This window comes from Salmo trutta, chromosome 11, assembly GCF_901001165.1.
Source record: "Salmo trutta chromosome 11, fSalTru1.1, whole genome shotgun sequence".
NCBI lineage: Eukaryota > Metazoa > Chordata > Actinopteri > Salmoniformes > Salmonidae > Salmo > Salmo trutta.
This window is the reverse complement of record NC_042967.1, coordinates 3,691,117-3,716,429: the sequence shown is the minus strand read 5'-3', so window position 1 is coordinate 3,716,429 and position 25,313 is coordinate 3,691,117. Positions and strand designations below refer to the sequence as shown.

Sequence of the window (25,313 nt, the reverse complement as noted above, 5' to 3'; positions counted from 1 at the left end):
CAGGCGTTGGAATTGGAGGATGCATTTTATGCATATTACACACTGAACAAAAATATAAACTTTTCATGTAAAGTGTTGGTCCCATGTTTCATGAGCTGAAATAAAAGATCCCAGAAATATTCCATACACACAAAAAGCTTATTTCTCTCAAATGTTGTGCACAAATTTGTTTACATCCCTGTTAGTGAGTATTTCTGCTTTTCCAAGATAACCCATCCACCTGACAGGTGTGGCATATCAAGAAGCTGATTAAACAGCATGATCATTACACAGGTGCACCTTGTGCTGGGGACAATAAAAGGCCACTCTAAATTGTGCAGTTTTGTCACACAACACCACAGTGCAATTGGCATGCTGACTGGTGAATGCACCAATTTGTAAGTCGCTCTGGATAAGAGCGTCTGCTAAATGACTTAAATGTAAAAATGTAAATGTAAATGACTGCAGGAATGTCCACCAGATCTGTTGCCGGTGAATTGAATTACAATTTATCTACCATAAGCCGCCTCCAACATTGTTTTAGAGAATTTGGCAGTAGGTCCAACCGGCCTCACAACCGCAGACCACGTGTAACTACACCAGCCCAGGACCTCCACATCCGGCTTCTTCACTTCCGGGATCGTCTGAGACCAGCCACCCGGACAGCTGATGAAACTGTGGGTTTGCACAACCGAAGAATTTCTGCACAAACTGTAAGAAACCATCTCAAGAAACCATGCTCTGGATTGACTTGTACGACAGCGTGTTCCAGTTCCCGTCAATATCTAGCAATTTCGCACAGCCATTGAGGAGAAGTGGGACAACATTCCACAGGCCACAATCAACAGCCTGATCAACTCTATGCGAAGGAGATGTGTTGCGCTGCATGAGGCAAATGGTGGTCACACCAGATACGGAATGGTTTTCTGATCCACGCCCCTACCTTTGTTTTTAAGGTGTCTGTGACCAACAGATGCATATCTGTATTTCCAGTCATGTGAAATCCATAGATTAGGGCTTAATGAATTTATTTCAATTGACTGATTTCCTTATATGAACTGTTAACTCAGAAAATTATTTGAAATTGTTGCATGTTGCATTTCTATACTTTTTTCAGTGTATAATGAGATTCAGTAGGCTACATCTGCTCCTGCCACGCCCTCTAGTGCTCATCCGGTGTCTCCTTGACCTGCCGCCACTCCCCCAATGCTCTCTCCCTCTCCCTCTCTGTGTGTGTGTGTGTGTGATTGTGTGGGCGGAGACAGGTGTGCTGGAGTCAGAGCAGATCCCCACCAGATCCCCACTTCCACACTGCCAGATCGTAATCTCTGCCCAGTCAGTCCATGTTTCTAGCCGTTTGTTCCTGTTGTGCCTGTTTTCCCTTGACTGATGCTACAGTTCTGCCCGCTCTGACTCTGGTCTCTGTCTCCAGTCTGACTTCTCGTCAGTTGTGCTACTCTGTCCTGGATTCCCCACTCTACGCTCCCTTGGATTCCCCTCCGGACCTGCTTACCCTGTCCCCACCTCTCGCTCCAGCCTCAGCCTCAGCCTCTGCACCTGGTTTCCAGCAACCCGCCCGAGCTTCCCCTGGCCTGCACTCAATCTTACCCCCATGTTTCAATAAATACCTTGGTTACCTCATCCCAGTCTCCTCGTCTGAGTCTGCTGTTGGGTTCACCTGTTCCACTCAGCGTGACAGCTGCCTCCTCAAAAAATGTCATGTAGGCGAGACTGCGAATGTCCTGCAAAATCATCCTGTTGTCCTGCATTTGAATATTTTAAACGTTGTCACCCTAGGCCCTTTACACAGACAAAGAGACAACAATTACGATTGGACAATATATCTAATAACAGAGCTTGCTTTATGCAGGGTTGCATCATGTAGGCCTTTGCATCTGTAATTCAAAAGTTAGTCATACAGTATGTCATCACTTTTATGCTGGTTGATTCATTCCAGTCAATAATTTGAAGGGTAACTATAGGCTTCCTTTTTCAACCTAAGATATCTCTCTTACCCTCTGTTTCATTCGCTGACACTATCTTGTTTTTTTTCTCTCTCTCTCTGTCTCTCTTTCTGTCTGTCTCTCGCTCTCTCATATGAAAGTCTAGCTTAAATCATATCCAATCTTGTCAATGTATTCATTTTAAATTAAATGCTTTATTTCAATCCTTCCCTGCCTTGTTTTCAGTGTTTTATGTATTTTAATGTTTTATGTTTTTGTATGAACAAAAAATATATAGGATGACTATAATTCAGTATATACATATAAAGTGGGTAACAGTATGTAAACATTATTAAAGTGACCAGTGTTCAATGACTCTATGTACATAGGGCAGCAGTCTCTCAGGTGAAGGGTAGAGTACAGGGTGGTAGCTGGCTAGTGACAGTGTCTAAGTTTCAGGGCAGGGTACCGGGCGGAGGCGAGCTAGTGATTCATGTTTAACAGTCTGATGAAGCCGTTTCTCAGTCTCTTGGTCTCAGCTTTGAAGCACGTGTACTGTCTCCACTTTCTAGATCAGTGGTTCCCAACCAAGGGTACTGGGCCTATCCACAGGGGGTACTTGAAGACTCATGAGACCATAAGCTTAGTGGTAAAATGCACATGAGGGGGTACTTCAGGGGTACTCTGGTTAGAACAAAATTCAGTTGGTGGTACAGTAACCGGAAAAAGTTGGGGACCACCGTTCTAGATCCTAGTTGGGTGAACAGGCTGTGGTAGAGAAAATTTCCATGTAATAATTTAGCTACAACAACTACATTAAATGAACTTCCACCGACGAGGATGGGATTCAAACCCAAGCGTGAAGAGCACTTGGCCGAGTGGCCTTAACCACTCGGCCACCTCGTCATGTCGGGTGTTTGTTAGGTTGGTTTTTGTTGGGGTTTTTTTTGCTCCAAGGGGTAAAAGATAACTTAAAATTAGTTACATGTTGAGGGTTTGATCGAGACTTTTAGAAATAATTTAGCCACACACTCAAATTTTTAACAGTTAAAAATAAAACAAATGTTAAAAATATGTTAATTTTTTTTTATTGGGGGTAGATCAGCTTTAATATTGCTGATAGATTGTAGCTTCCATCAATGCAGTTGTCTGCATCACAACCAATCCCCCATATATTTTTTTGCAAATATATATATACAGTTAAAGTCGGAAGTTTACATACACTTAGGTTGGAGTCATTAAAACTCATTTTTCAACAACTCCACAAATTACTTGTTAACAAACTATAGTTTTGGCAAGTCGGTTAGGACATCTACTTTGTGCATGACTGTCACGGTTGTCGTAGGAAGGAGAAGCGGACCAAAGTGCAGCATGTGTGTCGTTCCACATTTTATTTACACTGTGAAACTATGCAATACATAAACATAAACTAAAGAACAAAACAACAAACCGTGACGGAGAGGTGAAACATACACTACTCAAAATCTCCCACAAACCCAGGTGGAAAAAACCCCTACTTAAGTATGATCTCCAATTAGAGACAACAAGGACCAGCTGCCTCTAATTGGAGATCATCCCAAACAAAACCCCAACATAGAAATACAAAACTAGAACCTGACAACATAGAAATAGAAAACATAGAGAGAAAAAACCTGTCACGCCCTGACCTACTCTACCATAGAAAATAACATCTTTCTAAGGTCAGGACGTGACAGTACCCCCCCCCCCCCCAAAGGCGCGGACTCTGACCGCACCTAAACAAAACAACAACAAACCCCCCCCTCCCCCCCAAAAAAGGGAGGGTAGGGTGGGTAACTACTGTCTATGGCAGCTCTGGTGCAGTACACATAACCTTCTCATCCCGCGGATCCTCCAACAGAGGAGGCAGCTCCGGTTCGGGGCGTAACCCCCGCTCCGCCCGCTGATCCCTCTGCTTCTGTGCCACTGGACCGTGGATCGTTGTCGGAGGAACCGGACTGTAGATCACCGCCGGAGACTGGGCTGCAGGCCGTCGCCGGAGGCTCCGGACTGGGGAACGTCGCCGGAGGGTCCGGACTGGGGAACGTCGCCGGAGGTTCCGGACTGCTGGCCGTCTCAGGAGGTTCCGGACTGTGGGCCGTCTCAGGAGGTTCCGGACTGTGGGCCGTCTCAGGAGGTTCCGGACTGGGAACTCTCGCCGGAAGCTCCGGACTGGGAACTGTCGACGGAAGCTCCGGACTGGGAACTGTCGCCGGAAGCTCCGGACTGGGAACTGTCGCCGGAAGCTCCGGACTGGGAACTGTCGCCGGAAGCTCTGGACTGGGAATGCGCACTGGAGGCCTGATGCATGGGGCTGGCACAGGTGGCGCCAGACTAGTAACACGCACCTCAGAGCGAGTGCGGGGAGCAGGGACAGAACACCCCGGACTGGGCAGGCGCACTGGAGGCCTGATGCGTGGGGCTGGCACAGGTGGCGCCAGACTGGTGACACGCACCTCACGGTAAGCATGAGGAGTTCGACATACCAATTGGGATCTGGCTAAAAATATTTGAATCAGTTATAGAACCCATTGCCCTTTATGGTTGTGAGGTCCGGAGTCACCAACTAACAATTCACAAAATTGGACAAACACCAAATTGAGAATCTGCATGCAGAATTCTGCAAAAATATCCTCAGTGTACAACAAAAAACAGTCCAGAAAAGAGACGTTAAATTCTACAACCACCTAAAAGGAAGCAATTCCCAAACCTTCCAAAAAACAGAGCAAACTAGAATGCTATTTGGCCCTAAATAGAGAGTGCACAGTTTCAGAATACCTGACCACTGTGACTGACCCAAAATGAAGAAAATATTTGACTATGTACACAAAATGAGGTGGAAACTGAGCTGCACTTCCTAACCTCCTGCCAAATGTTTGACCATGTTAGAGACACATATTTCCCTCAAATTACACAGACCCACAAAGAATTCGAAAACAAATCTAATTTTGATAAACTCCCATATCTATTGGGTGAAATACCACAGTGTGCCATCACAGCAGCAAGATTTGTGACCTGGTGCCACAAGAAAAGGGCAACCAGTGAAGAACAAACACCATTGTAAATACAACCTATATTTATGTTTATATATTTTCCCTTTTGTACTTGAACTATTTGCACATCATTATAACACTGTATATATACATAATATGACATCTGAAATGTCTTTATTCTTTTGGAACCTTTGTGTAAATGTTTACAGTTAATTTGTTATTGTTTATTATCTATTTGCTTTATCTACTTGCTTTGGCAATGTAAACATATGTTTTCCATGCCAATAAATCCCTTAAATTGAAATTGAATTGATTGGTCCTTGCAATACCGGTTCCTTGGGACTTCCCTGCCGCATTGAAGTTGAAATAAAAAATGGTTCGGGTTAGGTACCGTTATGATTGGGTTAACCGTAGGGGTTCATTTTAGGGTTTAAAGTAGGGACGTCCCAAGGATCTCGGATAACACTAACCCCAAATGATTGGCCAGAACAGAAAAGGACTTGCCCCTGTATTAACCACGTGATATTAAGACAGACGTTACAAAGTTAAAAACAGACTTTGTTTATTTTCTAGGTTGCTGTAGAAAGGTCCACGGATTATTTTTCTCTTTGCGCATCGGTTTTTCCCCCCCATGCTCTTGTCAGATTTATTCTGAAACGAGTAGCAGATATATATTCCATTCATTAAAAAAAGTGTCGAATTTATATGACATTAATTTTGCTACGGCATTTCATGTCTTTTGGGGTATTATAGCTGACGTTATATAGCACGAGCAAGCAAGCTGCTTGAGGGTGAGGATTATCGTATTTACAATTTTTGCCGTGCATGTGCATAACATCAATGTTTACTTTCGATGCACATTTCGTTTGATTGTTTGTTCACGCCGTTTTGCACGCTTCTGCTATCTGTTTTCGTGACAGGCCAAACGGTGTGGATCGCTATCAAAACGGTAAACAACCATTTCAAGAGAGCGCCATGGCGACCGAAGTGGAGACGTGGACCACCGTTCAAAAGCACGACGGTGAGTTATTTGAATAGCATATGCACGAATGCATGCTTATTTCAAGGCAGTGAAGTCGTTTGCATTGAACGAGGGAAAAACATGTTTGCCCACTTCGCCTATTGTCTCGAAGGGTTGGGCTGCAGTTCCAGCCACGTTCCACCATGTGCTCGAGCACTTGTATTAGAGCGAGCAATGAAGCTAGATAGCTAGCGAGTTCATTCGACAGCCAACTCACAAATTGCTGGACGACGTATTTGACTATGCATTGTTTATTTTTATGGACCATTGTCTCGCTGGGCACATGTGAAGACGCACTCTAATATTTAACCCATTCGAGACTTGTTTGGCAGTGCATTAACGTACCTTCTTCCTCTTTGGCGAAAGGCTACCGTATCTGGCTAGCCAGTTAGATAGCAATATGTCATCAACATAACGTTACTGTAGTACACCGTTGTTGCGCAGTCAACCACTAACAGTTATACACTGTCCTGTCGAATGTTTAAATTACGGACATTTGCCTACACATGTAGTTGTATTAAAGGGTGTTTTTGTGATTTAATGTTACTGCTTTGAAGAACACATTTCCTTTACCTCTAGTCTGGAATGTCCTTAAACATTGACGCAACATTGCTTTCATTCATGGCCAATGCTATCGTGTTTTTATTCATAATCTCGGTCATTTGACTAAATGCTATATACCCTGACAAACATCTTTGTTTGCATAAGCATGCGGTCAAACGACGAACTGAATTTATGTTGTCAAACACCACGCCCCCTTACCAGACGTGCAATCCGTTGCGTGCAATCACATTTTTATTGGGCTACATGAAAAATACTGCAATGAACATCAATGAACTTTTATGCATATGTAACCGATGTGAAATGGCTAGTTAGTTAGCGATGGTGCGCGCTAATAGCGTTTCAATCGGTGACGTCACTCGCTCTGAGACCTTGAAGTAGTTGTTCCCCTTGCTCTGCAAGGTCCTCGGCTTTTATGGAGCGATGGGTAACGATGCTTCGAGGGTGTCAGTTGTTGTGTGCAGAGGGTCCCTGGTTCGAGCCCAGGTTGGGGCGAGGAGAAGGACGGAAGCTATACTGTTACACATATTGGTTAAATATAACGTGTTGAATAGCACAGATTCGTTAATAAGGAGCCCAAATCATCCTCTATCGCATTGACATGAATATCCCCACTGAGCAAAATGGTCGCATGAGGTCTTGCACTGGCCGAAGACATACTGTTACATGTGGCTATGGACTTCTACATAATAAATGTTTTTCTCCAGCAGAACTCGAGATTAGTAGACAGATGCACAACCCTGTCTAACCGATGACTGACGACTCATGCGGAGTTGATAACCAGTGGGAATTTACCACCATAGAGTTAGAGGACTCTCTAGATCAGGGGTGTCAAACGTCCGGCCCGCGGGCCGGATCAGGCCCGCAAAGGGGTTTAATCCGGCCCGCGAGATGATTTTGTAAAGTATAAAAATGAGCTGCAATTTCTCAAAATAAACTGCTGTTCCAATTGCATCCACTGGATGGCGCAATAGCAATTGTGTTAAGCAAGCAAACTGTTTATACCGGAGCAGAGCAAGTAGGTCAAGCAAGTGCAGCCAGTCCGGATGAGCTACTTTGTTTTGCCCGCGATATTTATTACGACTTCTACTTTTAACATTATTTGCTTTGGCACCCTCATTGCCCCAATATGTCTCTGTCAAAAAAGAGAAAAGTGGACGCGGGTCTGGCGGGTCTGAAGAAACAGCAGTCTGTGTTTACTCACAGCCGAGACATCAGTGACGCTGCAGTGAAAGCTAGCTATCTCATTGCTAATGAAATCGCAGTGGCTTCAAAACCATTTAGTGAGGGTGAATTTGTAAAAACATGCATGATGAAGGCAGCGGAGATTGTGTGCCCTGAAAAGCGCCAGGCTTTTGCAAATATCAGCCTGACAAGAAACACAGTTGCAGACAGGATTTCCGATCTTTCAGTGGATTTGGACAGCCAGTTGAAGCAAAAAGTAAAGTCATTTATTGGGTTTTCAGTTGCAATTGATGAAAGCACGGACATTACAGATGTTGCACAACTGGCCATTTTCATCCGCGGAGTTGATGACACATTGACCGTCACCGAGGAGTTCATGGAGTTGGTGCCGATGACAGATACAACGACAGCAGCTGATATTTTCACCGCACTCGTCGGCGCGCTGGACAGGGTCGGAGTGGACTGGTCCCGCGCTGTCAGCCTGGCTACAGATGGTGCGCCCGCAATGATCGGGAAAAAAGCAGGCGTTGTGACAAAGTTCAGAGAGAAAGTGCAATCTGCAAATGGAGGACGTGATTTTTGGACTTTTCACTGTATTTTGCACCAGGAGGCTTTGTGTTGCAAGTCATTAAAGATGGATAACGTCATGAAGGTGGTCATCCAAACTGTTAATTTCATCCGATCCAGAAGCCTGAATCACCGTCAGTTTGACAGCCTTCTCAGAGAGAAAGACCACATCTATGGCCTGCCATACCACACTGAGGTAAGATGGTTAAGCCAAGGTGCTGTGCTTAGGCGTTTCTTTGATTTACGAGAAGAAATTGAACAGTTCATGGAAGAAAAGGGCAAACCAGTGTTAGAATTTAATTCCGCAGAATGGATGCAGGACCTTGCATTTATGGTGGATGTTACAGAGCACCTGAATAACTTGAATAAACAGCTGCAAGGGCGCAACAAAGTCGTCACGCAGTATTATGACAGCATACGTTCTTTCAAGTTGAAGCTGTCATTGTGGGAGACGCAACTCGCCGGTGGTGATGCAGCTCACTTCTCCTGTCTGAAAAATGTGTGCGCGACCCAACATGTGGCAGACATGAAGCGGTTCAAAGATAAAATAACGGGACTGTTACGGGAGTTTGAGCAACGCTTTCAGATTTTTGGTGAACTGGAGAAAGACTTCAACATTTTTTGCTCGCCATTCACCGTGAATCCCTCTGATCTGCCCGTCAGCTTGAAATAATAGACTTGCAGTGTGACTCGGATATGAAGGGCAAATTTGCCGCAGCTGGCTTGGACACATTTTATCAGAATCTCTTGCCAGGTTACCCCAACTTGACAGCCCTCGCTGCAAAACTGTTGTGCATGTTTGGAACCACATATCTTTGTGAGCAAGTTTTCTCTGTAATGAGCATAAATAAAACAAAGCTGTGCTCAAGGCTCACGCACAAGCACTTGAATCACATCCTGAAGTTGGCTGCCACTCAGGATGTGACGCCTGATATTGATGCGCTGGTGAAAGCTAAAAGATGCCAGGTATCAGGAGTCAACTAAACTATGCAACCCCACTTAAAGTGCTGCATGAGACACCCTGATATAGTTCTGTGATCTGTGATATACTTCTGTGAATCACTGAGGCATTGTGTGTTTGTGTGTTCTTTTTCTTTAGAATTTTCAAATAAACTTGAGGTGTTTTATGATTAATAGTGATGTTGTGCTTGTACTATTGTGGACACACTGTCCTCAGGCTCCAGCTTTATGTTGATCGTATTAAAACAAAGAAAACAATCTGAAGTTGTTGTTTTTAAGTTATATATACCATGATTTTACCGGTCCGGCCCACTTGGGAATAGATTTTCCTCCATGTGGCCCCTGAGCTAAAATGAGTTTGACACCCCTGCTCTAGATGATTAACACAAGTTTTGTCATGTACATTGCCATTGAGGGCTTCACTATTATTATTTTTTTTTTAAGTAGTCAACTGGGTGGGACTTTCTATGGGTGAAGCAAGGATCACATGATTCCATCTGGGTCATCAGGAGGGATCCGCCAATATCAAATACAATGTTATGTCACATGCACCGAATACAGTTGTAGACCTTACAGTGAAATGCTTACTTACCAGCCCCTAACCAACAATGCAGTTAAAAAAATTTTAGAATAAGAATAGATTATACTTGTGAGGCAAATATTCCATAACTGTAGGTGGCAGTAAATCGCCATCCTTGGCTCTTTACCTGGTCAAACAGCACACTCTGAATGGCAGTATGCACCCTTTCAGTTTGTTTGCTAACTCGTAGTATTAGAAAAATGTACTACTTCAAAATGGAGATGGCCTCAATCGCGCTGCCTGTGTGCTCACAGATGCCATAATGGGACATATACCAAGATGATATCTTTATCGTTCTCTATGTTGACCACATACGACTGGGGAAATCTATTTGAACATCCCACCAGCTGGTAGAGACTAGTGGGGAAACTAGTCGATCATCCTTGAGCTCCAGGTGGGAGGTGGAAATGTACCATTTTGAAGTCGTAAATACCAGTTGGATGCATTTGCGTGCTTTGAACTCATTTGAGAAACACCCAATTAGCTAATGGCCAACAAGCTGTGTCAACCATAAACTAAAAGTACAGCTATCAGGCTTGTAAACAAATTATAGGGTTCAAAAAACCATATGAATAGATTGCTTTAAAAATAATGTTTTGAGTTGCTTTTATCGAGAGAATTTCCTTAGAAGGTAACGTCAAGAGGTCACCATGTGGGAGAAGTCGGAGCTCAGCGGCGCTAGATGAGGTAACCACAAGGAAGTACCAGTTGGAGGGCCGTTCAGATGTTTTTCCCCCCAGTCGTATGTGGTAAACAGTCTGATAGATATCATCTTTATATGTCCCAATGTGGCGTCTGTGAGCGCAAGGGCAGTGCCAGTAACGCAATCTCAATTTTGAAGTAGTATAATTTCTTATCTACTACTTCTGAGTTGGCAAAAAAACTGAAAGGGTGCATACTGCCGGTGTGTTGCCTTTATACCTGTTCAAACAAGGGTAGCAATTTACTGCCACCTACATTTTTTTGAAATGTTTACTTGCGTGTATAATTCATTGGCTGATGACCTGGATGGAATCATGTGATCCTTCACCCACTTTAAAATGGTGGAAGCCCTCAAGGGCAATGTCCATGTCAAATGTGGTTTTATCTATCTAGAGTTTTATCTATGGTGGGAAATTCCCACTTGGTTACTAACGCAGCATCAAGTTTTACAAGATTAATGACGTGGGCATGTATAGCTCGCTATATAGACCAATAGAATTACTTGACATAATGCATGTGCTTAATGTGAAATGGATGACATTTTTGTTTGTGTATAGATTACTATGGTTTGGAGATCAGGGTGCAATTGTCTCATTTACAGTTCCTACTTGCAATATCTGATAAGGATTCAAATAAAATTACTACAATTCACAGTGAAAATATTTATTAATAAACATTAAATCCAACAAGTGTTCAGCAGAATTAAACCCTGGGTTTCATCCTTGTGTCACGTCAAGTTATTGCCAAGTACGTACATTGGAATGTCCCACCCCCCCAAAAAAGTAGTGTTGAGCAATTAGTGTTTGAGGCCATTTAGAATTTTTTTTCTTCTACAATAAATTCATTATGAAATATCAATTTAAAAAATTGAGATTACTGTGAAATAATACTATTTCAGTTGTATTACTTTTTTCACTTGTGTTTTTTTATTCCTAAAATTAATCTCATCTCTGCTCAGTAGCAGCCAGACAACGTTCTCTGCTCCCCATACTGTACTGTCTTTAGGCCTTCTATTTGGCTAGTCATGCTGCAGAGCTGTCTGACAATCATTTTACTAGCTCTTCAAAGTAGATCGGATATACTTTTAGGAGTTGTCTTTTTCCCTTCTCTTGATTGTGGTGTTCCTCTCTCATGTGGTCTGTGTGTATCTAACATAGCAGGTGTAAAATTGTACCCAAATTTAACTGCCTGTAGCTCAGGACCTGAAGCAAGGATATGCATATTCTTGATACCATTTGAAAGGAAACACTGAAGTTTGTGGAAATGTGAAATTAAGGTAAGAGAATAACACATTAGACCTGGTTAAAGATAATGCAAACCAAAAACATGTTTCTATTTTATTTTTCCCATCTTTGAAATGCAAGAGAAAAGCCATAATATAATGTTGCAGTTTAGGTGCAATTTAGATTTTGGCCACTAGATGACAGTAGTGTGTGTGCAAAGGTCCAGATTGATCCAGTGAAGCGTTGCAATACAGCACAGTATTTTGTATCAAGTCTGCCCAAATGTGCCGAATTGGTCAGTTGATACATTTTCAAGTACATAACTATAGAGAACATATAAAAATGATATGGTAATACAAAATGTAAGTTTACACACTCCCAGGAATGTCATGCATGATGGATCATTAGCTTATACACAACATTTCACACATCTAGATGGCGGGGTGGGTGAGGAGCCAGAGATGGCATGGGTTCAAACTGTTGAACCCAGTTCCTACATTTTGAATTAAAAAAAAATGGATTTTATTAAACAAAACTATGCTACATTTTATCTCTGGGACCCTCAGGATGACAAATCAGAGCAAGAACACTGAATATAACTGCATTATTTAGTTTTGTTGTTGTGCACTCTCCTCAAACAATATCATGGTATTTTTTTCACTGTAACAGCTACTGTAGATTAACAAGAATTTAAGCTTTCTGCCCATATGAGACATGTCTATGTCCTGGTAAGTTTGCTGTTACTTACGTCATTCTAGTCACGTTAGTGCACGTTAGCATCAACCGTCCCGGTATAGGGACACCAATCCCGTAGAGGTTAATTAATGAAAACTACAACTCCCTTCAGCCCAGCGTCCCACATACAGTACCAGTCAAAAGTTTAGACAAACCTACTCAATCCAGGGTTTTTCTTTATAATAATAGTGAAGACATCAAAACTATATTAAATAACACATTTGGAATCATGTAGTAAACGGTGTTAAACAAATCAAAATATATTTGATATTCTTCAAAGTAGCCGCCCCCCCTCAAATATGTAAGGCAAGGAATGTGCATTTTAATGGTACACTCCATGCTTGAGTCATAGTTGTTTCCCATACTGGTGGATACATCTGCACATATGGGCTGTTGCTCTTTCATATGAACTCTGTTGGCCCTAGTCTACTCTGAATGCCTGTCGTGCTTGATTAAATAGCTCAGCTGCTGTGGTGGTGGTAACACTCCCAGTCAAAGACGCCTTTGTGTGTGGGTTGGAGGAGAAGCCCTCCCACAAACAGAGGCCTATGTGCGTCTATTGAGTTCAACAACACTGTCAGTTAAATAATTTCACCCCTGAAATGCTGCAATGTCCACACCACTGGTGACATGTCTTGCATAGGCATTCATATAGCCTAGCAGCAACTGGAAGAAATTGCATTTGAATTATTTGTTGTGTACTTGTTTGTGAGTTGACATTCTGGTTATACCTGCTTTGGCATGTCTTTTTTATTTTATTTGATTATCTGATGCAAGTGTAGCATGTAACCCATCTTTTGAGTGGAGCAGCAACTTGCCTATAGAGTATTTACATGATAGGCTGCAGTGTTTATTTAGCAGCATTGTAGGGTACTTCCTGTCCAGAACATTTTATATCGATAGTAGACCAGAGGTAAATACAGGCGGAAAAGTAGAGTATAATGGAGCATGCACTACACTGAAATGTCAAGCCGGATTTGTTTATGGCCTACTGACTACACATAATAAGGACCGAAAAACGAACCCAGCTGGGAACAGATATGGCCAGTACGAAGTGACACCCTATTCCCTATCACCCTATGCTATGTGGGATGCAGTTCATTGGCTCTTTTAGTGCAACAATTATTTACTTAAAACAAGGACGTGTCAATTAAGGGAGGCCAAAAACAACACTTTTAAAACGCCTAATTCAATAATAGACCTAATGGGGAAATCGTCCAATATCTTCCCAGTTAAGCTTATTCTTCCCAGTCAGCTCTGTAGCTAACTTGTCTTTCTGTCCGCCCCTTAGTGACAGTTGAACCCCCCCCCCAGGACAGAACCACCAACCAACCACACCCCTCGCTCTCCCCCCTTAACCCAACTGTAACAACACACCAAAAAAGTCTGATTGTCCCGGATTAAGCCCCATAGAGTGCTTGTTGGTGTTCAGCAGGGCACATTGTATAAAGACATTTAGCAACAGAAAACAATTTGTCTTGTAGGTCCAGGTTGTAGCACCTCCCCTTTACACCCGGTTTGGAGACAAATTTTCCACACCAAACACAGCCTTGTGAAGGCTCCCTCCCTTGCCTTGGCTTTAGGGTTGAAAAACTTTGGTAGCTTAACCAAAATGCCTAGGTTTTCTAGACATCCTGGTTGGAGGATTCCTGGATTTCTTGCCTATTGCTTTTTGATTCTGTTAGTCTTCCAACCAGGATTTTGGGGAGTTTCGAGAAAGTTTACAGAATTATTTTTTTTTTAAAACCTACTTTGCATCCATTACCCCACTGGCGCCAATCTGTTTGGCTGTGAGTGACCTTACTGAACTGCCACCTCACACCAAGCATCCATTAGAACTGTGGAACTGGGTCAATTCTCCCAGCTCTCTGAAAACTTTGCTCCACTGACCCCCAGGGCTGAACCTCTCACCACTTCCAAGCCAGTGCCAGGCCTAAACAGTGTACACACACACTAGGGATGTGACAAATGAAGAACAATTTTGCTTAACATTTAAACGGCCAATTTTATACTTTTTCCCCCATTTTAAAATGCTAAGAAAAAAATATTAAAATCCCACGTCTATTCACAATGCAGAATAATGGTCCTATTACATATGTATGACCACTAAGGCCGGGAAATGAAGTTATCTACCACAGTCAAATATCCTTGAATGCACCTCAGCTACTACATGTTTGCTTGTCTGCAAGGGTACTCTACGTTTAAAAAAAAATGAAGACACGAAACCTTCTCTGGAGATAGTGTCGAAGCACCACTGAACGGGCATTTTACTTGTCTGTGAAGGAATGTCGCTTTTGAAGCAGGACGAACACGTCCATCACTAGGCGACCAGAACTGTCAGTCAAATATTCTTGAGCTGCCTGCGCGCAGCTAGACTGCTGCCTGCTCGCCGACCACTCTTTCCTGAAAAAGTACTTTTAAAGTTAAATACTGTGAGTTACCAAGTCATTTAGTAGAAAGAGAACCTTTTCTGCTAGGAATCGACTCATAAAGCCCTATTTTAACAAGATAAGTTTACCTGAGCTCCCCCAGTAAATGTAATTATGTGCACGAGCACAACATCTGTAATTTTAGTCCCGCCCGAATCTGCTATGTCAGTAGTTTTTACTTGGCAGGAAGGTTATCCCAATCCTAAAAACCTACTGTTTTTCAGCCAACTCTCAGGTCCTCTGATAGTACTTATCCTGTGTATCGAGGGATATTATAGTTAAACAGGTGCTGCACCCAGTTTGGGTAAGAACATGGGAACAAATTGATGCCTAAAACAAATTGGTATGCGCGTAGTCCACAGATAAATGATCCGTTTTGTCAAATATCATCTTTCCTAGTGCCATACTTATCTTTTAAAAGATTAAGTGGATAATATCGTATCAATGAATTGATAAATTGCCAAATACGTCAGGTTAAAGTTCATGGTTGTTATTGATATGCATTATGACCTTTTATGAACTGAAGGCCATTAGGCCAATATTAGGCTATTCCTAGACGTTTGAAATGTGGACATCCCTGCTGTTATTGTGAAGTGGAAACGTCTAGGAGCAACAACGGCTCAGCCACAAAGTGGTAGGCCAAACAAGCTCACAGAACGGGACTGCGTAGTGCATTAACATCGTCTGTCCTCAATTGCAACACTCACCACCGAGTTCCAAACTGCCTCTTGAAGCAAAGTTTGGACAAGAACTGTTCGTCTGGAGTGATGAATCATACTTCACCATCTGACAGTCCGACAGCCAACTCTGGGTTTGCCGGATGCCAGGAGAATGCTACCTGCTCGAATGCATAGTGCCAACTGTAAAGTTGGGGGGAGGAGGAATAATGGTCTGCGACTGTTTTAAACAAAAATAAAATATTGTTCGGGCTAGGCCCCTTAGTTCCAGTGAAGGGAAATCTGAACGCTACAATATACAATGACATTCTGTGCTTCTAACTTTGTGGCAACAGTTTGGGGAAGGACCTTTCCTGTTTCAGCATGACAATGCCCCCGTATACAAAGTGACGTTCATACAGAAATGGTTTGTCAAGATCGGTGTGGAAGAACTTGACTGGCCTGCACAGAGCCCTGACCTCCACTGCATTGAACACCCGGATGAATAAGGAAACGCTGACTGCGAGCCAGGCCTAGTTGCCCAACATCAATGCCCAACCTAACTAATGTTCGTGGCTGAATGGAAGCAAGTCTCCGCAGCAATGTGCCAACATCTCGTGGAAAGCCTTGACAGAAGAGTGGAGGCTGTTTAGCAGCAAAGAGGGGACCAACTCCATCTTAATGCCCAAGATTTTGGAATGAGATGTTCGACGTACAGGTGTCCACATACTTTAGGCCATGTAGTGTATCTTCCTGCCTGGAAGAGCTTCCAGGCTTCTTCAAAATGGTCAATTGAATGTTTGGTTAAACTAATCCCGTCGGACCTGCTCGGGTAAAAGCTACATAACCGACGTTCTTAGTTCCCGTACTTCCGTGACAAACATGCGCATTAGAGGGGGACTGAAAGAGGGGAGGGGGACTGAAAGAGGGGAGGGGCACAGTATAGGCAGGTCGACCACCAGACAAACTGAATCAGAACCGTGTACTAGGCCTATCTATCAGCAATCAAAAAGCTGTATCTCAATGGGATACTGTATTTTCTTGCTTGCAATGTCTCGCAACGTCAGTGAAGCAGGGCCTATCCTCAATGAAATGGCTAGGATAAATCACATTTTATGAACAGGCGTAGACTTTACGGTGAAATACTTACTTACAAGCCCTTAACCAACAATGCCGTTTTAAGATAAATGTAAAAAATAAAAGTAACAATTAAAGAGCAGCAGGAAAATAACAATAGCGAGGCTATATACAGGGGGTACTGGTACAGAGTCAATGTGCGGGGGCACTGGTTAGTCGAGGTAATTGAGGTAATAGGTACATGTACACTACCGTTCAAAAGTTTGGGGTCACTTAGAAGTGTCCTTGTTTTTGAAATAAAAACACTTATTTTTTGTCCATCAAATTGATCAGAAGTACAATGTACACATGAATGTTGTAAATGACTATTGTAGGTGTAAACGGCAGGAGAAAAAAAGAAGCATTTAATAGGCGTACTGAGGCCCATGATCAGCAACCATCACTCCTGTGTTCCAATGGCACGTTGTGTTAGCTAATCCAAGTTTATCATTGAGTATTGGCGCATCAGCATTTGTGGGTTCGATTACAGGCTCAAAATGGCTAGAAACAAAGACCTTTCTTCTGAAACTCGTCAGTCTATTCTTGTTCTGAGAAATGTAGGTTATTCCATGTGAGAAATTGCCAAGAAACTGAAGATCTCGTACAACGCTGTGTACTACTCCCTTCACAGAACAGCGCAAACTGTGTCTCACCACGACCGTTAGTGGTAGATGGTGGCATTCTGTCATTGCACCACACTATCACAAGGGGGAGATCAGTGTTCTATCGTTAGTCTAACCTGTGGCACAAATTGACTATCTGTTCGTAAATTAATGGAGGTGTTTTCGGTCTGATAGTTTTCAATAAATGTTTTGACCAAGTTAATCTGCTCATGTTGTGTTCAATTATTTTCCGTTCCTCCTGAAAGCCCTAATTAAAAACAGTCTGTCACCCACACGTGCTTTAAACATTTGTATAATAAAGCATATTGAAGATATAAGCCGCCTCGTAATGAGTTCCAAGAGCTGATCTGTTATCCAACAAGTATTCTTTTTATTTTGTATTTTTTTTACTTACTATATTACATATTGGATCACAAAAAAATATTACTTTTACATTACCATGTAGTTTACCAATAAAATGGACTGACAGGGATGTGGACATACTCCGTATACATGTCCCAAAAGAAATGCATTTATTTTGGGAAATGTATACTGAGTCAAAACAGTGAAATGCATTCTCTCCTTCGACCACACACACTTGGATAATAAAGCATTTAAAGGCTGACATTGGTTCATTTTAATACTTCTGACAGTCAAAGTTCTAGCTCCACCCATAACTTTTGGACTTCTAAACATTCCCAGAAAGCATGGATTATTATAACCTACTGCAGGCCTAAAACCTATGGGTGCAAACAACGTTTCCATGATGGGCTATTAGCAGGACAATACTCTTCAACCTTTACAAAAGGATCGCTCGGCTGGGCGTGAAAAAGATACATTGCAAGTTGGGGGGTATAAAAAAAAAAAAATGTATTAAGTACAAGTTTTAGATTTATAACTACAAACATCATGCAATCGCAAAATGTTGTAAAGCATAAACTGTACAGTATTTTTTTTTCATCAACATCTTTATGCTTTCGTTAACTTCTTTGGGATAGGGGGCGGTATTTTGACGTCCGGATGAAAAGTGTGTCCGAAGTAAACTGCCTGCTACTCTGGCCCAGAAGCTAGGATTTGCATATAATTGGTAGATTTGGATAGAAAACTCTCTAAAGTTTCTAAAACTGTTAAAATAATATCTGTGAGTATAACAGAACTGAAATGGCAGGCGAAAACCCGAGGACAACCCTCCCCCCCAAAAATACTTCATCCTACCACTGATTTCAATGGCTGGCACTTTTATAATAGGGTGAAATCATTCCCGATTGCAGTTCCTAGGGCTTCCACTAGATGTCAAGTCTTTAGAAATAGTTTCAGGCTGGTTTTTGGAAAAATGAGCCAGAAATTGTAGTTTTTCTAGGTGGCTCCCATTTTGGCTGTAGTGTTTCCAAGCGTGTAAATGAGAGCGCGTTCTTTGGTATTTTTCTCCGGTAAAGACACTAACGATTCTCCGTCTTAAATTTTGTTTATTTGCGTATTAGGGTACCTAATGTTTGATTATAAACGTTGGTTGACTTGTTTGGATAAGTTTATTGGTAACGTTGGATTCATTTTGAAGGAGGGAAACCGAGTCAATTATTGACTGATGTGCAAAACAAGTCAAAATACATTTATATTTAATCCTCAGATACTATAATATTTCTTACGGAAAGAAGTATGTCCAATAGGAAAACGATATTAGCAGGTGCGTGTCCTCTTCATGGCGCGCGCATACACTGATTTCTAAGTCTGTGTCCCTGTATCAAAACTCATTATTCTTCCTCGTTTGGGAAGAAACAAGCCTGAAACCTTGAACAAAGACTACTGACATCCAGTGGAAGCCATAGGAATTGCATACTGGGAGCTAGATTAAATGTTCTACCTATATGTTCCATTGGAAGAGCATGGGCTCTCAACCAACCGGAAATTCTTTTTTTTTTTTCTTTGGAATTGTCTCCTACCATATCTATTGTGTTATAGTCTCCTATATTATTTTAACACTTTGAAGTTTGGAGAAATGTTTTCTTTCCAATGGTACCAATTATATGCATATCCTGGCTTCAGGGCCTGAGCAACAGGCAGTTTACTTTGGGCACGTCAGTCAGGCGGAAATTGAGAAAAATAGACCCTATCCTGAAGAAGTTTTAAGAATACAAAAGCCATGCACCCTTGATGGGCTATCAGGACAATGGACTCTTACCGAGTTTACCAAATCAATTGTTTTCTAACCACATCTGGATGGCTCATAACGAATTACTATGTGAATAAATATCACTGAATTACAGAAATAAAGTAGGCTAACGAAGGCAACATTGTGGCTTACTGAACACCCAAAGTCATCAAATTGTTACAATAGGATTTGAAGCAATAGCCTACCTGCGTGTGGTGAACTATTTCAGCACCGTTTCACGCTGCTCTGAGACAAGCATGGGGACTGGTCTTGATAAATCAGTGAGATTCTTTATTTTCACTGAGTCTCCGTTTGGGTATTGGTTAGCCTACAATTAGGGTGTGGAAATGTTAGGATTATTTTGCTCTTCACTTGCAGTCACTTAGTAGCCTACTCCCGACCGGTCACGTTGTACAGCGCCATATTTTCCTAATATGAATAAAATTAAGCCACGTTTATTAATCAATCCCATATAATGTTCTTACAATTTCTTTTAAATTCTCTATTACAGTCCATATTAAAAACAGTCAAATGCTTCTCAAAGATGCCCACTGGTGGTCAAGCTAGCACTAATTAGCATTAATGGTAACAATGGCTGACACTTAAATAACGTGCCATAGAATTCTGCGGCAGCCCGCAAGCTGTGCTGCAGTGCAACACAAATTTTAAGGGAAGAAAAACTGTACGTGCATTATCACGTAGCACAGCGTGTACTTTGTTCTTGGGGATTTTCCATGTTTCAAATGTCATTGAAATGGCAGCAGCGGTATGAGAACCAGCACATTCTTGTGCATGCAATTCACTGTGCTGTCACTCAGCATGCTCATGGGGCTGACATCGCGGGCCCAAATGTCAGTCGTGAAGCTAATAGCAGTGACGCCCATAGCAAGTAGCTCATGGATGTGCGTTTCAACAATGCTGTGTATCTCCGATAGGGCAACATCTGAAAAATGGCGCACTTGGTAGTGTATACCAATGCTTGCTCACCCACGACAGAGAACGGTTGATTGTCATGGGCATTGAATTCCATTATCTTGGCTTTAATGGATTTCGCCTTTGAGTTGTCTCGCTGACATTTTCTTACTCTTTTTAAAGGACTTGAGCTTGTTTAGTTGTTGGAAGCGCTTAGTATATTTCTGCTTTTGTTCTAAGTAGTCGCTGAACATCTGGGGGTGATACACTTTCAAATTAGTAATTAGGTTTGTGGTATTGCAAGATTTCACTTTCTCCCCTCGGGAAATAATAGCAGCACAAACGTTGCATATGGCCTTTTTTTTGTTGTCTTCCTTTGAAACTTCAAAATATATCCACACAGCAGACATTGTGGGCTAGGTTAGGAATGCTGTGTTGCACGTGTAGCTCTGTATTTTTCGTGGCGTCATTATGCCATCTACCTACGTTATACAGGTATGCACGTCAGCTTTGACATCGGTTTTGCACATCGGCGTTAAACTATACATGGTGCCGACGTTGGCATTTTTTGCTAATATCGTCCGATTCCGATATGCTTACCGATATATCGTGCATCCCTAGTTTGGACCATGACAGTTTGATGTGGACACCAAGGGACTTGAAGCTCTCAACCTGCTCCGCTACAACCCCGTTGACGAGAATGTGCTCTGTCCTCCTTTTCCTGTAGTCCACAATCATCTCCTTTATCTTGATCACGTTGAGGGAGAGGTTGTCCTGGCACCACGCGGCCAGGTCTCTGACCTCCCTTACAGTCCCCTAACCAATTGTAAACCGGCAGCCACCACCTCCGGCGCCGTTATATCGTACATGCGACAGACTGAACACATGCTCGCCTCATTAGTGAAGAGATATGGCAGGCGAGCCAGCTGCAATGTGATTTTAACATTTTTGTGGGGGAAAACCCTGTTTTTAGTTTGGCATCCATAACATTCAGAAAAATCCCTATTTCGTGTAAACGTTCACACGCCTAACACACGGAATACCTTTACACACCTAGAGGGAGTTGATCTAACGATTACTCATGTAGCCTACAGGCTACTAACACAGGAATACAAGGGGTTGTTTTTGACAGCAGTTCCCTGCTGACCTGGATCAAGCCCAAAGCTTTTAGGAGGATCTGAGTTTCAGACTGGGGGGGTAGCCTATGGCCTAGTAATCTTTTTGTCTGAGTATTGGTGTCTGTATTAAATAAAGAGCGCAGAAGGGACGTGTCAGTCATCGCCATGCGGAAACTGTGTTACTCGCATTTTTTAAATATTTTATTTGAATCCACAAATCACAACACAGTCGCCAGATTCAAGCATTTCAAAGGAGATATCTGGACACTTATGGATACAGATAGCACTTTCCATACAACTAGGCTGCCTATGGTAGACACACTTGTAAAAAAAAACAACAACAAAAAAACACTGAAGTAGAAAAACTAGTTTCTAGCACTTTCAGTTCCCTATGCAGTCCGTGACAACCAACATGGCCTCAGACTACAGATCATTGCATTACAAATGTCAAAAGGCATGTGGCCAGTACTAGCTACTCAGAGGTATAAAGTTACCTTTGCTTGTTAGGTAGCACATTTTTAGTTTTTCTGGTTTGCAATGCTTGACTTTGCAGAACCCTAGTTTCCTCTCTCTGCTCTCCTCTTTTTCTTCCTGTTCCCAATTGGCCAGGCCTATTTTTGGCTGGTTGACATTAGGGGAAGATCAATTTACTGCTCTGGCATGTGCCTATTTGAAAGGAGTTGGAGGACGACGAGAGACTTGGTCAGTTGTTTACAGCTTTGCAGGCCCAGGGAGTGTTTCTGACCGACAGTAGGCCGGCCCACGCTTGTTTAGAATCAGATAGCGAGGACTCTGCTGTACAGTATGCACAAACACTGGAAATCTGTTAGACCTTTTACACCCCGTAGGAATCTTGTTCACTTGATCCATGTACAAAACGTCTCACTGACCGCTAGCTCGTTTGAATAATTGACGTACTTGTGGGGGCCTGGCTCATCTAGCCCTTCTAGGAGAGCTTTATCGCAAAGTGCACTACTTTTAAACCGGGCCCACTGGGCTTAGAAGTAGTGCAACATCTAGGGAACAGGGTGCCATTTTAGATGCAGGCACACACAGCACTCATGGCCAGTAAATGTAGTTTGGTTGGTGCGAGCTCCACTCCAGTCTCCAGACAATGCCGGATCTGCTCTGTGGTTAGGCCGCCCTCCTCTTCCCTGTAATCTATAGGGCCGTGTCTCCTCTTAGGGCTCGGCGGTGGACTTTGTAGGAGGGCTCTGGGGGTATTCGTTACATCCTGAGATGTCATTTGACTGCCTGTGGGCTAGCACTGCCATATGTAGTCAGACCCACGCTGAGTGGTAGTGTCGAGATGCAGACTTGAAGTATAGGGGAAAAGCGCTCACGTCAGCATACCCCACCGCACGAGGGAGCAGAAGGGAATTGACATTTTTTGCTAATCCTCTAATAGTCTTAACTAGCTATTGCACCTGTGGCCTGAAAGGCGCGCGTGTGTGTGTGTGTGTGCGCGCGCCTGTCAATGTGCGGCTTGTGGTGTGATCAGTCTCCATAATAAATTGGGATTAGTGGGTTGCCCTGGTGTTGTAAGGGCAGAGGCCTTTTAAGTCTTCTGTGTGCACACGCTACCGTGTGCCTGCTAAACAGTTGTGCGTCAACACTTTTTTAACATATGGAAGTGGGCCAACTATGCTTGGGGTAGTCCTGGTAGTAAGACGATGTGACTTCATGATGTGACCAGCATAAAATGCATTTTAGCTCTTCTCCTGGTCTGTTATTGTAGCTCAACGGTGTTTTTAGACTTTTAGGCACGTTTCGGTTCGCATATGTTGTGTCAGTGTGGACTTGCCTCTGTAAATCACCTTATTAAGCTATGTAGTGTGAGCAGCCAAGAGGGCTTCTAACAGCTGGTAACGTCCCACACCGCCTGAGCATGCTCTGCTGTTTGAGCTGATGGTAGAACTGGAGAGATTAACCTCTCTAGGGTACGTGGGACGAAATCGTCCCACCTACTCAACAGCCAGTGGAATCCTGTGGAGCGTTATTCAAATACCTTAGAAATGCTATTACTTCAATTTCTCAAATATATGACTATTTTTACTCCATTTTAAAGACAAGACTCTCATTAATCTAACCACACTGTCCGATTTCAAAAAGGCTTTACAACGAAAGCAAAATATTAGATTATGTCAGCAGAGTACCCAGCCAGAAATAATCAGACACCCATTTTTCAAGCTAGCATATAATGTCACAAAAAACAAAACCACAGCTAAATGCAGCACTAAACTTTGATCTTCATCAGATGACACCCCTAGGACATTATGTTATACAATACATGCATGTTTTGTTCAATCAAGTTCATATATCAAAAACCAGCTTTTTACATTAACATGTGACTAGCACGTGACGTCTGCTGACGTCAGCAAACCGCTCGCCCACATGACGCCATACACATGGTCTGCGGTTGTAAGGCCGTTGGAGGCAGCTTACGGTAGAGAAATTAACATTCAATTCTCTGGCGACAGCTCTAGTAGACATCTTGCAGTCAGCATGCCAATTGCACGCTTCCTCAACTTGAGACATCTGTGGCTTTGTTGTGACTAGTGATGCACTGATATGACATTTTTGGCCGATATCCGATATTTTCCTTGCCAAAAAAAAGAGAAACCGATATTTAAAATTTTAGCAACCTTTTTTAAAGCATTTTAGTACAGTTAAATAGTTAACACACGCACATGGACGCAGCGGTCTAAGGCACTGCAGCTCAGTGCAAGAGGCGTCACTACAGTCCCTGGTTTGAATCCAGGCTGTATCACATCCGGCTGTGATTGGGAGTCCCACACGGCGGCGCACAATTGGCCCAGCGTTATCCGTGCCGTCATTGTAAATAAGGATTTGTTCTTCACTTGTAAATGTCCAAACTTACCACAAAAATCACAAGCTCCTACCTTATACAGTTGAAGTCGGAAGTTTACATGCACCTTAGCCAAATGCATTTAAACTCAGTTTTTCACAATTCCTGACATTTAATCCTAGTAAAAATTCCTGTCTTAGGTCAGTTAGGATCACCACTTTTTTTTTTTTTAAGAATGTGAAATGTCAGAATAATAGTAGAGCGATATATTTCAGCTTAATTCTTTCATCACATTACCAGTGGGTCAGAAGTTTACATGCACTCAATTAGTAGTTGGAAGCTTTGCATTTTAAATTGTTTAACTTGGGTCAAACATTTCGGGTAGCCTTCTACAAGCTTCCCACAATAAGTTGGGTGAATTTTGGCCCATTCCTCCTGACAGAGCTGGTGTAACTGAGTCAGGTTTGTAGGCCTCCTTGCTCGCACATGCTTTTTCACTTCTGCCCAAAAATGTTCTATGGGATTGAGGTCAGGGCTTTGTGATGGCCACTCCAATACCTTGACTTTGTTGTCCTTAAGCTATTTTGCTACAACTTTGGAAGTATGCTTGGGGTCATTGTCCATTTGGAAGACCCATTTGTGACCAAGGTTTAACTTCCTGACTGATGTCTTGATGTTGCTTCAATATATATCCACATTATTTTCCTTCCTCTTGATGCCATCTATTTTGTAAAGTGCACCAGTCCCACCTGCAGCAAAGCACCCCCACAGCATGATGCTGCCACCACAGGGCTTCACGGTTGGGATGATGTTCTTCGGCTTGCAAGCCTCCCCCTTTTTCCTCCAAACATAACGATGGTCGTTATGGCCAAACAGTTCTAATTTTGTTTCATCAGACCAGTGGACATTTCTCCAAAAAGTACAATCATTGTCCCCATGTGCAGTTGCAAACCGTAGTCTGGCTTTTTTATGGCTGTTTTGGAGCAGTGGCTTCCTCCTTGCTGAGCGGCCTTTCAGGTTATGTTGATATAGGACTTGTTTTACTGTGGATATAG

The 25,313-nt window shown here is 42.7% G+C and overlaps 1 protein-coding gene across 1 annotated transcript in view; it reads left to right on the top strand.

Moving 5' to 3' along the window:
• The first annotated feature begins 5,485 nt into the window (after positions 1-5,485).
• Positions 5,486-25,313, top strand: part of LOC115202094 (programmed cell death protein 4) — a 38,757-nt gene continuing 18,929 nt past the window's right edge. Inside the window, exons 1-2 of the mRNA XM_029765978.1 lie at positions 5,486-5,724; positions 5,854-5,954. Coding sequence (XP_029621838.1) covers positions 5,909-5,954 — 46 coding nt within the window. The 5' untranslated portion in view covers positions 5,486-5,724; positions 5,854-5,908. The remainder of the gene's footprint in view (positions 5,725-5,853; positions 5,955-25,313) is intronic.